Raw genomic sequence first — 11,376 nt, 5'->3', positions numbered from 1 at the left:
TCTCTGAATACTAAAAGCAATAACACATAGTTGGCAAAAACTTATGTGAGACGGTCTCACGGGTCGTATTTGTGAGACGAATCTCTTATTTGGGTCATCCACGAAAAATTATTATTTTTTATACTAAGAGTATAACTTTTTATTTTGAATATCAGTACAGATAAAGATCGTGAGACCGTCTCACAATAGAACCATTGCACATAGTTTTCAAACTACGTTAACCGAATAAATTGAACTAAACAAATCATGTCTGACATATTAACTCAAAAAATTATTGACAAAAATTCGTTAATTCACTCCACCAATTCAGACATATCGGTTACTAATTTATTCGAAGGCGAATGTGATTAATCTTAAATGTTATTCTCGTGTTGTACATGTGCGACGATTAAAAAAAGTCGCGTTATCTCGAGTCGAAGGTAAAAAGGTTATAATTGCAGAAAAACTCCCATCTTCTCCATTCTCTCATTCAAATTTCGAAGAGCAAGCGATGTTAAGAGCTTCATCTTGCCATCTCTCGCCAAGTATTTTCACAACCCCGTCACCTATCTTTGCTCTGCTGCCCGCTCTCAACTATCACCAAATCTTCCATATCTCCCAAGGGCAGGCATCGCAGTCTATTTTACATCGAAGAATCACTCACGTTCTGCCCGTTTATCGCCGTAATTATTGCTTTTTTAGCTCCAAATTGAGTGGGGTATCCGGAATGATCGGTCAATGTAGCATTCCTAAGGCTGCAGGTTTGTCACTGATGGAGCCCGATACCATTTTCTTCGTTTTGATGTTTGTTTGTGTTCAAGATCCGATTTTGTTAGTTATCTATTGTTTTGGTTTTCTGGGGTTCTTTTTCAATTGTTGTAAGATTATGTTGGTTCCTTTTATTAGTTTGTGTTGGTTAATTTGTTGGTTTTTTTGGAGGTAATCTTTCATTTTATTTCATTTTCGAGTTTGATTAATTTACGTTTCTTAATGCAATCCTTATTTCTAGATACCATTCTCCTTTCAAAAAACATATGCATATGTTATACGTATATATGTATGAATGTATGTAATCATAATGGCGCGCGAGCATTCGTATATGTACGTGTGCTTGTGTATTTTGTTAGCATAATAGTCTCTAAGATATCATTTTCTAGTTTCTTGAAGTTCATTCAGTTCAGGTTTTGCTTCTTTTTTTTTCAGCTTCATTCGGCACTGAAAGTAACTCCAAAGAAGCCAGAGAATTATTGGTACAGCACTTGCTTGTCAAAGAAGATGATCAGGACCTCTTGCTTGAACTACAGAAAAGAGCTGCTGAAGGTTAGTTTCTATATTGGCTCTCGTTAAATTAGAGTCCAAATTGGTAGATTCGGTGGCGAAATGGAGGAGCAGTGTGCAGCTGGTGTTTTTCTTTCTTAGATTCAGTTTCGGATAGAAGCTCGAGCTTCAAATGTAGAAAATGTTAAAGCTTTTTGCTCTATCTCCATTTTGTTGTTTTTGTGACAGCATCACTTTTTGCATTCAGGGGAGGATTTAAGTGACTTGGCTGTGGAATACTCTATCTGCCCATCTAAAGAAGAAGGTGGGATGCTTGGTTGGGTGAGAAGAGGGCAGATGGTATGCTGTTTGTGTGCATCTCAATTGCTGCTTATTTCATTTAAATAAAAATTATCTATTCAGATTATATATTTTTTTTAATTTTGATTTTATTTACTTCTTTCCAATGGGATTGTTTGCGAAACTATGCAATCCAAATCAAGCGATGGTATTGGAAGGGCCAATCATCAGTCATACTCTTTTTTATTTAGTTGACCTGTAGTTTTATTTTTCATATTGGTTAGTGAAAATATCCAAGGCAAGATGATATCTCAATCAAACAGAATCATATTTATTTGATTTGTGATTATTTTATTTGGGTGCTGAGTTTTTGTCACACCCTGCGCCTGGAGCGTTTGACACCACCATTGTTTTGCAAATATAACATAAAAATTATTTTCTTTACAATGCAAAATTCCAAAAAAACAAACGAAATAGAATGAGTAAGTTTCTACAACTGAAATCAAATAACGATAACAAACTTAAACAGGTATCTTGATCTCAAATTGTTTTTTGTCACCAGCCATAGAACATGTTTTATTCGTCCTTCTCTAACTGATATTCGTTCTTATCTGAGGAGGGAAAGTAAAAGGTTGAGTGTTTGGAGAAATACTCAGCAAACGAGGGTTTTATACCCATCGTGTACATAATCATATAGTACTGATATTTCATTTTATTTTCAATGTCTCACTGATTAGTCTCTAATTGTTAGTTTTCTAAGAGGTGAGACATGTAACGGTTTATACACATCGTGTAGGGTCATATCATAACATAACATCTTTCGGAATTATTATCCATATTGAACTCGAATCATAACAGTGCTTAAATGGAATTCTTGGATAGAACATAAAAACAAAGAATGCACGCACAATCGATTAAACACGTATATTTATATTTTAAAAAGTAAGTCCTCATACCGATTTTGCTTAGGACAGATTTCTGCCTGCTCGAACTTGAATCAATCTCTGCAGCATTTCGCATGCTACCTGCCTCTGGCCTTGCTCGAAATTTCTAGAGAATTTGTGGGGTGATATCCGCAGGGTTTGAGGGCTTATTTATAGGTGTTTTGCTCTTCTTATTTTTGCACAAAATCGTGTTATTAATGGCCGTTAAATAATTCCATAATTTTATGCAAATCATTCCATGATTAGCGAAAAATCTCTTCCATAATTCAGCCCAAATCTTTTAGCGGTCTCGGGCACCAAGTCCGAAATTTGAAATTTTAGTCCAAGCCGAGTCTGATTTTCGTGGTCTTCATGGTTTTCCTTTAATTTCATTCAATATTGTAAATGGCGAGAAGCGGTGGCGGGGCAGCTAGTGACCGCCTACCGTCTCAGTCACCTAGGCGGTTGAATTTTTTAGCAATTTTTTAATAGATAATCATATATAATCATACATTGTAATTACAAATAATCATCATTTTCTACATGTATATATATATAGTATATATAATTAAATAATGTTTATGCATAAAAAAACTTCATACAATATAATACAATCTAGACATAGCGAAAATAAATATATAAATGCAAACTAACAAGATAGTTAAGGTGGTGGCTGATGGCGGCGGTAGCTGGACGTGGTTTGAGATAGGTGGTGGTTGATGATGGACATTTGAAACCAAAAGTAAATACAAAAGAGAGTGAGATGTGTTTTTATTATATATAAAGTTTTTATAATTGATCGACTTTGACTTGTTTTTAAAATTATTAGACATTGACAGTTGACTAGTTTTTTAAAATCATTGACCACCTCTGCCCCCTGCTCGCCGTTGGATAGCCTCGAACCGCCTATAGAGACCGTCTTAGACAAAGGCAGGGCGGTCGAGGGCCGCCTACCGCCTAAACCGTCGTTAAAACACTGATTTCATTTAAAAATTGCACCTTGACAGTAAAGTTCATCAGGTGCCAGAATTTGATGAAGTCGCATTTGCTGCTCCATTAAATAAAGTTGTAAGGTGCAAGACTAAATTTGGATGGCATTTGTTGCAAGTTCTCTCAGAGAGGTAAAATTCAATATGTATTTTAAACCGAGTCTAGACTCTAGAGGGAGAACGGATATGCTTTTTATCGTAATTTTTGCACTTTCTGTTGCAGGGAGGAATCAGTATTTGAAGACATCCAACCTGTTGAGTTTCATGAGAAAATGCAAAATCCAGCGTTTCTTAAAGATGCCCAATTGATTGATGTTCGAGAACCTGAAGAAGTGTAAGCAAATCTTTTCGCATCCTAAGAATAAAAAGGAAAAAAATGCAGGATTCAGGAAACTAATGTGTTAGATTGTGATTTCTCATTTCGTTTTATGAAAATAGTATGTTACCACAATTTAAATTTTGTTTTCTTGATATAGGGCCCAAGCTTCACTGGCAGGTTTCCAGGTTCTTCCACTTCGGCAGTTTGGAAGCTGGGGACCTGAAATTTTGACAATGTTAGATCCTCAGATTGATACATACGTCCTGGTATGTTCTAAACAATTATTCCAAGTTGTGCACTGATTGTTATGCTGTGAAATATCATTTTGATAGGAACGACTATTTTTTATTACTGTGTTGCTATTGAGATTAGTGACAGCATACATAATATTCATTATCAGTTGCATGTACCCTTTTTATTTGAATGCATCAGTTATGACCTTTTTACTTATACTAAAGTAACTCATCATTGGCTTTTTAATTATATGCTAACCTGCCGTTTGTTGATTTTGCCATCAGATTTCATGTATAGTTGCAAGTTTTTGCTTATTGTTATATTAAAACTTTAACGCAGTGCCATCATGGTATGCGGTCATTGCAAGTCGCCAAATGGTTGCAGACACAGGTGAATCTTATGAATATCTACAGAAAATAGCATGTTGGGAAGCAAAAATAAAATTACACTCTAAAAAAATGACCATGTGGGGGCAGTGGCGAAGGCCAGAACCCTGGCTTCAGTTAGTTCTCTTAGCTTGAAAATTTCCCGTCTACAGTTTGGCTCTCCCAAGGTTTGTCCCCGACCTAATCCAAGCATGACTCTATTGCGATTGGGATGTGACCTGGGACAGTCTACCTAAGGCCAATAAAGTTCTGCTTTGATACCACTCTGCCATTCCAATCACCATCAAAAAATTGGTTTGAATCATGGGAAAAACTCCACCATACAATATATAACTCCTTGAAGGATTAAGTTTTGCTTTTGTTTCTTGATACTGATAGTGCATGACCATAATAGTATCAATAAATGCACAATGACTTAAGTTCTTCTGTATCATGACTTTGGATTTCAGGGATTCAGGAGAGTATTCAATGTCTCCGGAGGAATTCATGAATATGCTGTGAAAGCAGATCCATCGGTTCCAACCTACTAATTTTGCATTGCGTCTAGGTATATTTTTCTTTTTCTTGTTTCCCTTATGTTGTATCATCCCCCATGGAAGAATTATCCAATTGTTATGTTGAACATAGAGGTTTTCGGTTGAGTTGAGAAACTTCTTGTTCGAAGGTTTTGGTACGGAGGCCAAAATGGAAGTTAAGGCACTGTGCATGAATTGCCAGAATATCTCAATGGCTTTGCTCAAAACTTGTGATAATATTGTTGAAGAAGATAACAGAACATCCTCTACTTTTGTTCCATTAACTTGGATACTGTCTCTCAAGGCACTAGTACTATCAATCTATATGAAGAACTTGTTCTTCGGCTAAATGGTAACACTACGACTCAAATAATTCAATGAAAGAGTTGTTGATTGACCAGTGTATCTATATACCTATATATCTTTGTTACATAATAGGGTTATTCCCTCACAAATCATGTAACATCTCATGTTACACTATTTAAATTTGTAAAATATATATCATACAAAGATAATGATAACTTTTTTTTTTGAAACTTTCATGTATTTCACAAATTTAAACTTTTTTTAGGAGAGATGTATGATTTGTGATAAAAGATATTTTTCCACAAAACAAATTAACCCCATTAGTCCATTATTATTAAATTTGAGACATTTAAAATAACTAATGTTTTATGTCTGGTCTGTTTTTTATAACCAAAAATACATTTTTTTTCCCAAATTACAAAACATTTCATTTTTTGGTTCAATAAAAATGTCATTAATACATTTAATAAATTGATATCTTTATCTATCTACATTATACTAATAAAAATATTTATATATTTTTAAAAATTTTAAATGAAATAATCATATCTTTTATAACATAAAAATATAAAAAGCGTTTTTAAATTTTAATATAAAATCTCGAATTGGAAAAGAAAATTTAACAATTTGCTAATTTTTTTTAATGTATATGCATGTATCATGGTGAAGGGACACTGGTTCTTCACAGATGTCAACCAGAAAAGCAAAACAAATGCCTGAAATCGCTCCCCGCCATTTGTGCCTGAGATGATTTGTTTTTTTCTTTCGTTCAAACCAATTTTATCATGAAAAATTAAATTACCAAAATATCCCTTCAATCTCTCACAACCTTGTAACCCTTCGCTCTTCCGACTCTGCATGCATGCATGCACGCGCTAATTCTCTTTCTAAAGCAATCTCATTTCTTTCACATACCCAAAAGAAGTTTCCCTTTTGCTCTTCCTCCGGGCTCCGGCCACCAGTCCACGGCCGTAGCCACTTCGTCTGCCGCATTTCCCTCCTCTTCTGAACTCTCTTCCTTATAAATCATTGAAAACCGAATAACTGATTCATTAACAACATGGGAAGCTGCTGCTCCCGGAGCGCCACCGTGGATGCTCCATCGGATGAGGTGGGGAAGGTTGAGACCTCAGACGCAGGGCCATCCACCCATAATCCTTCCACCACTCCTCCAAAAACGCCTCCACCAGCGTCCCCAAACCGCTCCCCCAAGCGCTCCAAGCCAACCCCAATAGGCCCTGTTCTTGGTCGGCCCATGGAAGACGTACGTGCCACCTACACCATAGGCAAAGAGCTTGGCCGTGGGCAATTCGGGGTAACCCATCTCTGTACAAATAAACATACCGGTGAACAGTTGGCCTGCAAGACAATAGCAAAGAGAAAGCTGGCGAATAAGGAAGACATCGAGGATGTGAGAAGGGAGGTACAAATCATGCACCATTTGACAGGACAACCCAACATTGTAGAGCTTAAGGGTGCATATGAGGATAAACATTCGGTGCATTTGGTGATGGAATTGTGTGCTGGAGGAGAGCTTTTCGATCGGATCATTGCTAAGGGGCATTACACTGAACGTGCTGCCGCGTCGTTGCTCAGAACCATCGTGCAGATTGTGCACACCTGCCATTCCATGGGGGTTATTCATAGGGATCTCAAGCCTGAGAATTTCTTGCTCTTGAATAAGGATGAGAATGCACCGCTCAAGGCCACAGATTTTGGGCTTTCTGTATTCTACAAAGAGGGTAATAAATGGTTTCTGCAGATTTCATAAATTCTTGGTTCTGCAGCATGCATGGTATTCATAACCATGGATTATTACAAATTTTGCACAAGCATGATTTATGATTAGACAAACAAAGGGTTGTACAAGAACTGATGAACATAACAAAAAATGACATGTCAAATGAAAAATGACGCACGATTAAGGCCACACGTTTGTGATGATTCAGGCATTGACCTTAAAAAATAACTCTAAGAGACAGTATATTCAAACAAACCGGAGAGTCACAATAATTAAATCAATCAGAGTTAAAAAGTATAAATCAAGAATTTAGGGGATGATCGAGAGTTTAATTTCAGGGAAGTATAATGAAGAAGAACTATGCAAGTAGACCAGAGCTAAGGCTTGGATGGTGATTGTGCTTATGAATTATTTTGCAAAAGATGGATGTCCTATAAAATGCTAATATGCCTAGTACGAAATACCTTGAAAACAGCATGTGTAAATCTCATTCTGTCTATGAATTCCAGGAGAACAATTTAAAGACATTGTGGGCAGTGCATATTACATTGCTCCAGAAGTGTTGAAGAGGAAATATGGGCCAGAGGCTGATATTTGGAGTGTTGGAGTCATGTTGTACATACTTCTATGTGGAGTTCCTCCTTTCTGGGCAGGTAATTTACAATATTCATAACTTCGATTTACTTAAATAAAGCAGCATTCTACTTTTCGACTCAGCCGTTGTCAGAATACTATTTGAAGTTCTAACGGGAATTTGGTTAGTACAGAATCTGAAAATGGAATTTTCAATGCCATTCTTCGAGGACATGTTGATTTTACAAGCGATCCTTGGCCAACCATTTCAAATGGTGCAAAGGATCTTGTAAGGAAGATGTTGAATTCGGACCCGAAGCAAAGGCTGACAGCATTCCAAGTTCTAAGTACGCATAGTTAAATTGCTGAAGATACTCTGACACTAGACCATTAAGTCTTGAGAAAAATGATTTAACACCTCGGAATTATGAAGTACATAATTACTAAATTATATGGTAGAAGATCATCCTAAAATGTTATTCTACTCTTTTCAGATCATCCATGGATCAAAGAAGATGGAGAGGCACCTGATACGCCACTTGATAATGCTGTTTTGAATAGGTTGAAACAATTCAGAGCCATGAATAAGTTCAAGAAAATCGCACTTCGGGTAAATTATACTTCTTTCTTTACAAAACTTGTGACACAACAGCAGACTCAAGAAACTAGTTGACGGGGTCAACTTCAAGATTTTCGGGTTTAGGGGGTCAACTGTCGATATTCCTGTATTGGAATAATTCCATTACTTTTGGATCATTTCTGTTTAAACTGTAATCTTTTAGGGAAGATGGAACTTGACATGCTGTTAGATTCTTGGATGAACAGGTTATTGCTGGCTGTTTATCAGAGGAAGAAATCATGGGATTGAAACAAATGTTCAAGAGCATGGACACAGACAATAGTGGTACAATAACTCTGGAAGAGCTAAAGCAAGGATTGTCGAAGCAAGGCACTAAACTATCTGAATATGAAGTCAAACAGTTGATGGAGGCTGTAAGTATTTCAGAAATTCTGTAAACCTCACTGTAAGTTTTATGTTGTCATTACACTAATGTTGTTAATTAACGAAAATTAGGCCGATGCCGATGGCAATGGGATGATTGACTATGAAGAATTCATCACAGCAACAATGCATATGAATAGAATGGACAGAGAAGAACATCTTTACACAGCATTTCAGTATTTTGATAAAGATAATAGCGGGTACTTAATGTTTACGAAACTTTGTATTTGCTTGTAAAATGATTGAACAGAGTTCTTAACATTAGTTGAATTTTCTTGTGATCAGGTACATTACGATTGAAGAACTAGAGCAAGCTCTAAGAGAATATGGAATGAATGATGAAAAGGATATAAAGGAAATCATTTCTGAAGTTGATGCTGATAATGTAAGCACCTGTTTCTGATATATAACTTGGTGAATCCTCATCTTCATTTCATTTTCTTTTTATATGAAAGTTACGCAATTCAGCATAACTATTACTAGAGACATGTAGTTTAATCTTACAAATTACCAAGAGGTGTGCGCAGCGGCGAGACAAACTTGGCTGTTGCCCCTCCCCCAAAATGGGGAAAAAATTCAAATTTTATGTGTGATGACAGCTTAAATAGCCATGTGTCAAAGTCTTAGTCCCTCTCGACAACGTGCCGTGTATAAGTTTATTTTAAACATTTGCATGCAGGATGGAAATATTAACTATGAAGAGTTTGTGGCAATGATGAAGAAAGGTAATCCAGAAGCAGCAGCAAACCCCAAGAAGAGAAGAGACGGTGTCTTCGGATTATAGTATTACATCATTCCATGTGTAGGGATATGATGGAGAATCTCATTATATTTTATCCATTTCTTCTTACTTGTTCACTAAAGAGAATATGATTGGCTTACAACTCTCAATGCAAATCACGGTACCGAAGCAATTATGTTAAAACAAATAGAGGGAAAAGGTTTGATTATTTCCGAATGAGGACCCTAATTCGGGTGATCGGAGAATTGTAACATTAGTCCACACCAGTAAGTATCACATTCAGATTACGGTTGTTTTTCATATACTAGGAGCCTTCAAAGATGCATTGCCAATTGTGTTGTGGTGAAATGTGACGGGAGATAATTTTCTTTCCTTTGAAGAATATTATTTGTTTGTCCTAGAATTTGATATTTCTTCTAACAGATTGACGATCAAACATAAACAAGATTCCTCAGGATAATCGATGTTGTATCTGTTAATCTTCAGATACATGCAGAATTATGCAGGAATACAAAGTTCAATCTCTTATACTTACAGACAGCTTTCTGAGTCCTTGAACTGGACAAGGCCTCTGATAGTGCAAGTTCAAATGTATTATCCATGTTTAGTTCCAGTTGTTGAGGAAATTACCTGTAGACTGAAAGCTTAGAATTGGGGCATGAACTTGATGTCAAAAATAACTTTTTCTACACCAAAGCAAATAATTTTTCCAACGACATCCGGTTACATGGAAGATTATGGTTCATATGTGGAAAATTTCTTGATGACAGAAAAGGCTAAGGTTAGAAGCAGTACAGCAAGATAAACTCGGTATCTCTAGAATGTGTGCAATTCCATTTAGATGCATCGCTTTCGAAACCAATTCCATCGCAAACTTGTTTATGTTTCCAGTTCAGCAATGCTGCTCCGGATAATGTCCACCTAGATATATAACATGTACTCTTTATATACGTGTGTGTGTTTGTATGTATGTATATATATCATATAGTTCCAGGATTTAATTAGACTCCCAATAAATAACACATGCAGAACATGTGTTATTTAGTTAAATAAGATTATAAACTTCAAATTCATTTTGTATCATGTGTTATTTAGTTAAATAAGATTATAAACTTCAAATTCATTTTGTATAGTATTATATGTTACACAAAAATTCTTATGACAACATCTCATAGATCAATTTTGTGAGACAGATATCCGAATTGCCCGGAGGAAAAAATATCACTTTTTATGTGAAAAATATTACATTTCATTCTAAATTTGGATCGGGTCGACCTGTCGCACAGATATAAATTTGTGAGACTGTCTCTCAAGAAAACTACTCTTATTCACAAAAACTCATATTAAATCGTCTCACGGGTCAATTTTGTGAGGTAACTCTTCGATCTCGACCCGACCGACCATACTCTTGTCAATTTATAGTACAAAAATTAAAAATCGTTATTTAACACTTTTTTTCGAGCGAGCTTGTCTTACATGAGTGTTCAGTGCGGTTTACCTGATAAATGTGACTATTGTGTTAGTCTAAGAGTTCACCGAAGGTTAGCGGTTGTGGGCTCCTACATTATAAAAAAGGATAAATAATACTTTAATGCATTAAAATTTAATTTATAATTTTGATCAGCATTATTATCCAATCATATAAAGGAGAAAATATAAAATAAAATTGCAGAAAAAAGAAAAAAATCGATTTAAGCAAAAATTTAAATGATATCAAAATCGAGATTCATTGGTCTTTCTTTTTCTTTTTTTTTATACGGTTTCAATCATAGTTTTTTAAAATCGGATCAAACCGTTGATTAAACCGACAATTGATAAATCAGACTGCTCCAATTTAATTAATTAACCGGATTTCATTGACCCATAGAACCAAAAATATATATATATATATATATCAGCTACTTTGAAACTATTAATCGTTAATTATTTCCAACCGGACTACGAAGGGTACATTACATTATAAATTTATAAATACAATACATAGATAAATTCTCACTCTGGGAATAATTGAAACTTGCACCTTTTGGTATGACATGTCAAGTTTAATAATATAATATAATATATGGTATTACAAAATTTATATAATACAACATACTCTCTAGCTAGGGC

The 11,376-nt window shown here is 35.5% G+C and overlaps 2 protein-coding genes across 4 annotated transcripts; both read left to right on the top strand.

The window, feature by feature from the left end:
* The first annotated feature begins 409 nt into the window (after positions 1-409).
* LOC142555200 (rhodanese-like/PpiC domain-containing protein 12, chloroplastic) lies at positions 410-5,431 on the top strand. Of its 3 annotated transcripts, none has more exons than XM_075665950.1 (9): positions 410-740; positions 1,183-1,299; positions 1,505-1,596; positions 3,480-3,580; positions 3,672-3,782; positions 3,925-4,033; positions 4,341-4,391; positions 4,837-4,934; positions 5,052-5,431. In XM_075665950.1, the coding sequence occupies exons 1-8, from the start codon at positions 491-493 to the stop codon at positions 4,915-4,917; spliced, it is 912 nt and encodes a 303-aa protein (XP_075522065.1). In that variant the 5' UTR covers positions 410-490; the 3' UTR covers positions 4,918-4,934; positions 5,052-5,431. The 3 variants fall into 3 exon arrangements, with proteins under 3 accessions (XP_075522065.1, XP_075522066.1, XP_075522064.1); XM_075665951.1 differs by having other exon boundaries at positions 5,015-5,431; XM_075665949.1 differs by having other exon boundaries at positions 411-740; positions 4,837-5,431.
* A 475-nt stretch (positions 5,432-5,906) lies between these two features.
* LOC142555199 (calcium-dependent protein kinase 17-like) lies at positions 5,907-9,454 on the top strand. The gene is made up of 8 exons (XM_075665948.1): positions 5,907-6,950; positions 7,459-7,602; positions 7,717-7,869; positions 8,017-8,132; positions 8,348-8,515; positions 8,598-8,725; positions 8,811-8,910; positions 9,205-9,454. Exons 1-8 carry the CDS (start codon positions 6,269-6,271, stop codon positions 9,307-9,309), a joined length of 1,596 nt encoding a protein of 531 aa, XP_075522063.1. The 5' UTR covers positions 5,907-6,268; the 3' UTR covers positions 9,310-9,454.
* Positions 9,455-11,376: the final 1,922 nt, after the last annotated feature.

Source organism: Primulina tabacum, chromosome 9 (assembly GCF_025594145.1).
Source record: "Primulina tabacum isolate GXHZ01 chromosome 9, ASM2559414v2, whole genome shotgun sequence".
Lineage (NCBI taxonomy): Eukaryota > Viridiplantae > Streptophyta > Magnoliopsida > Lamiales > Gesneriaceae > Primulina > Primulina tabacum.
This window is presented reverse-complemented; position numbering and strand designations above follow the sequence as displayed.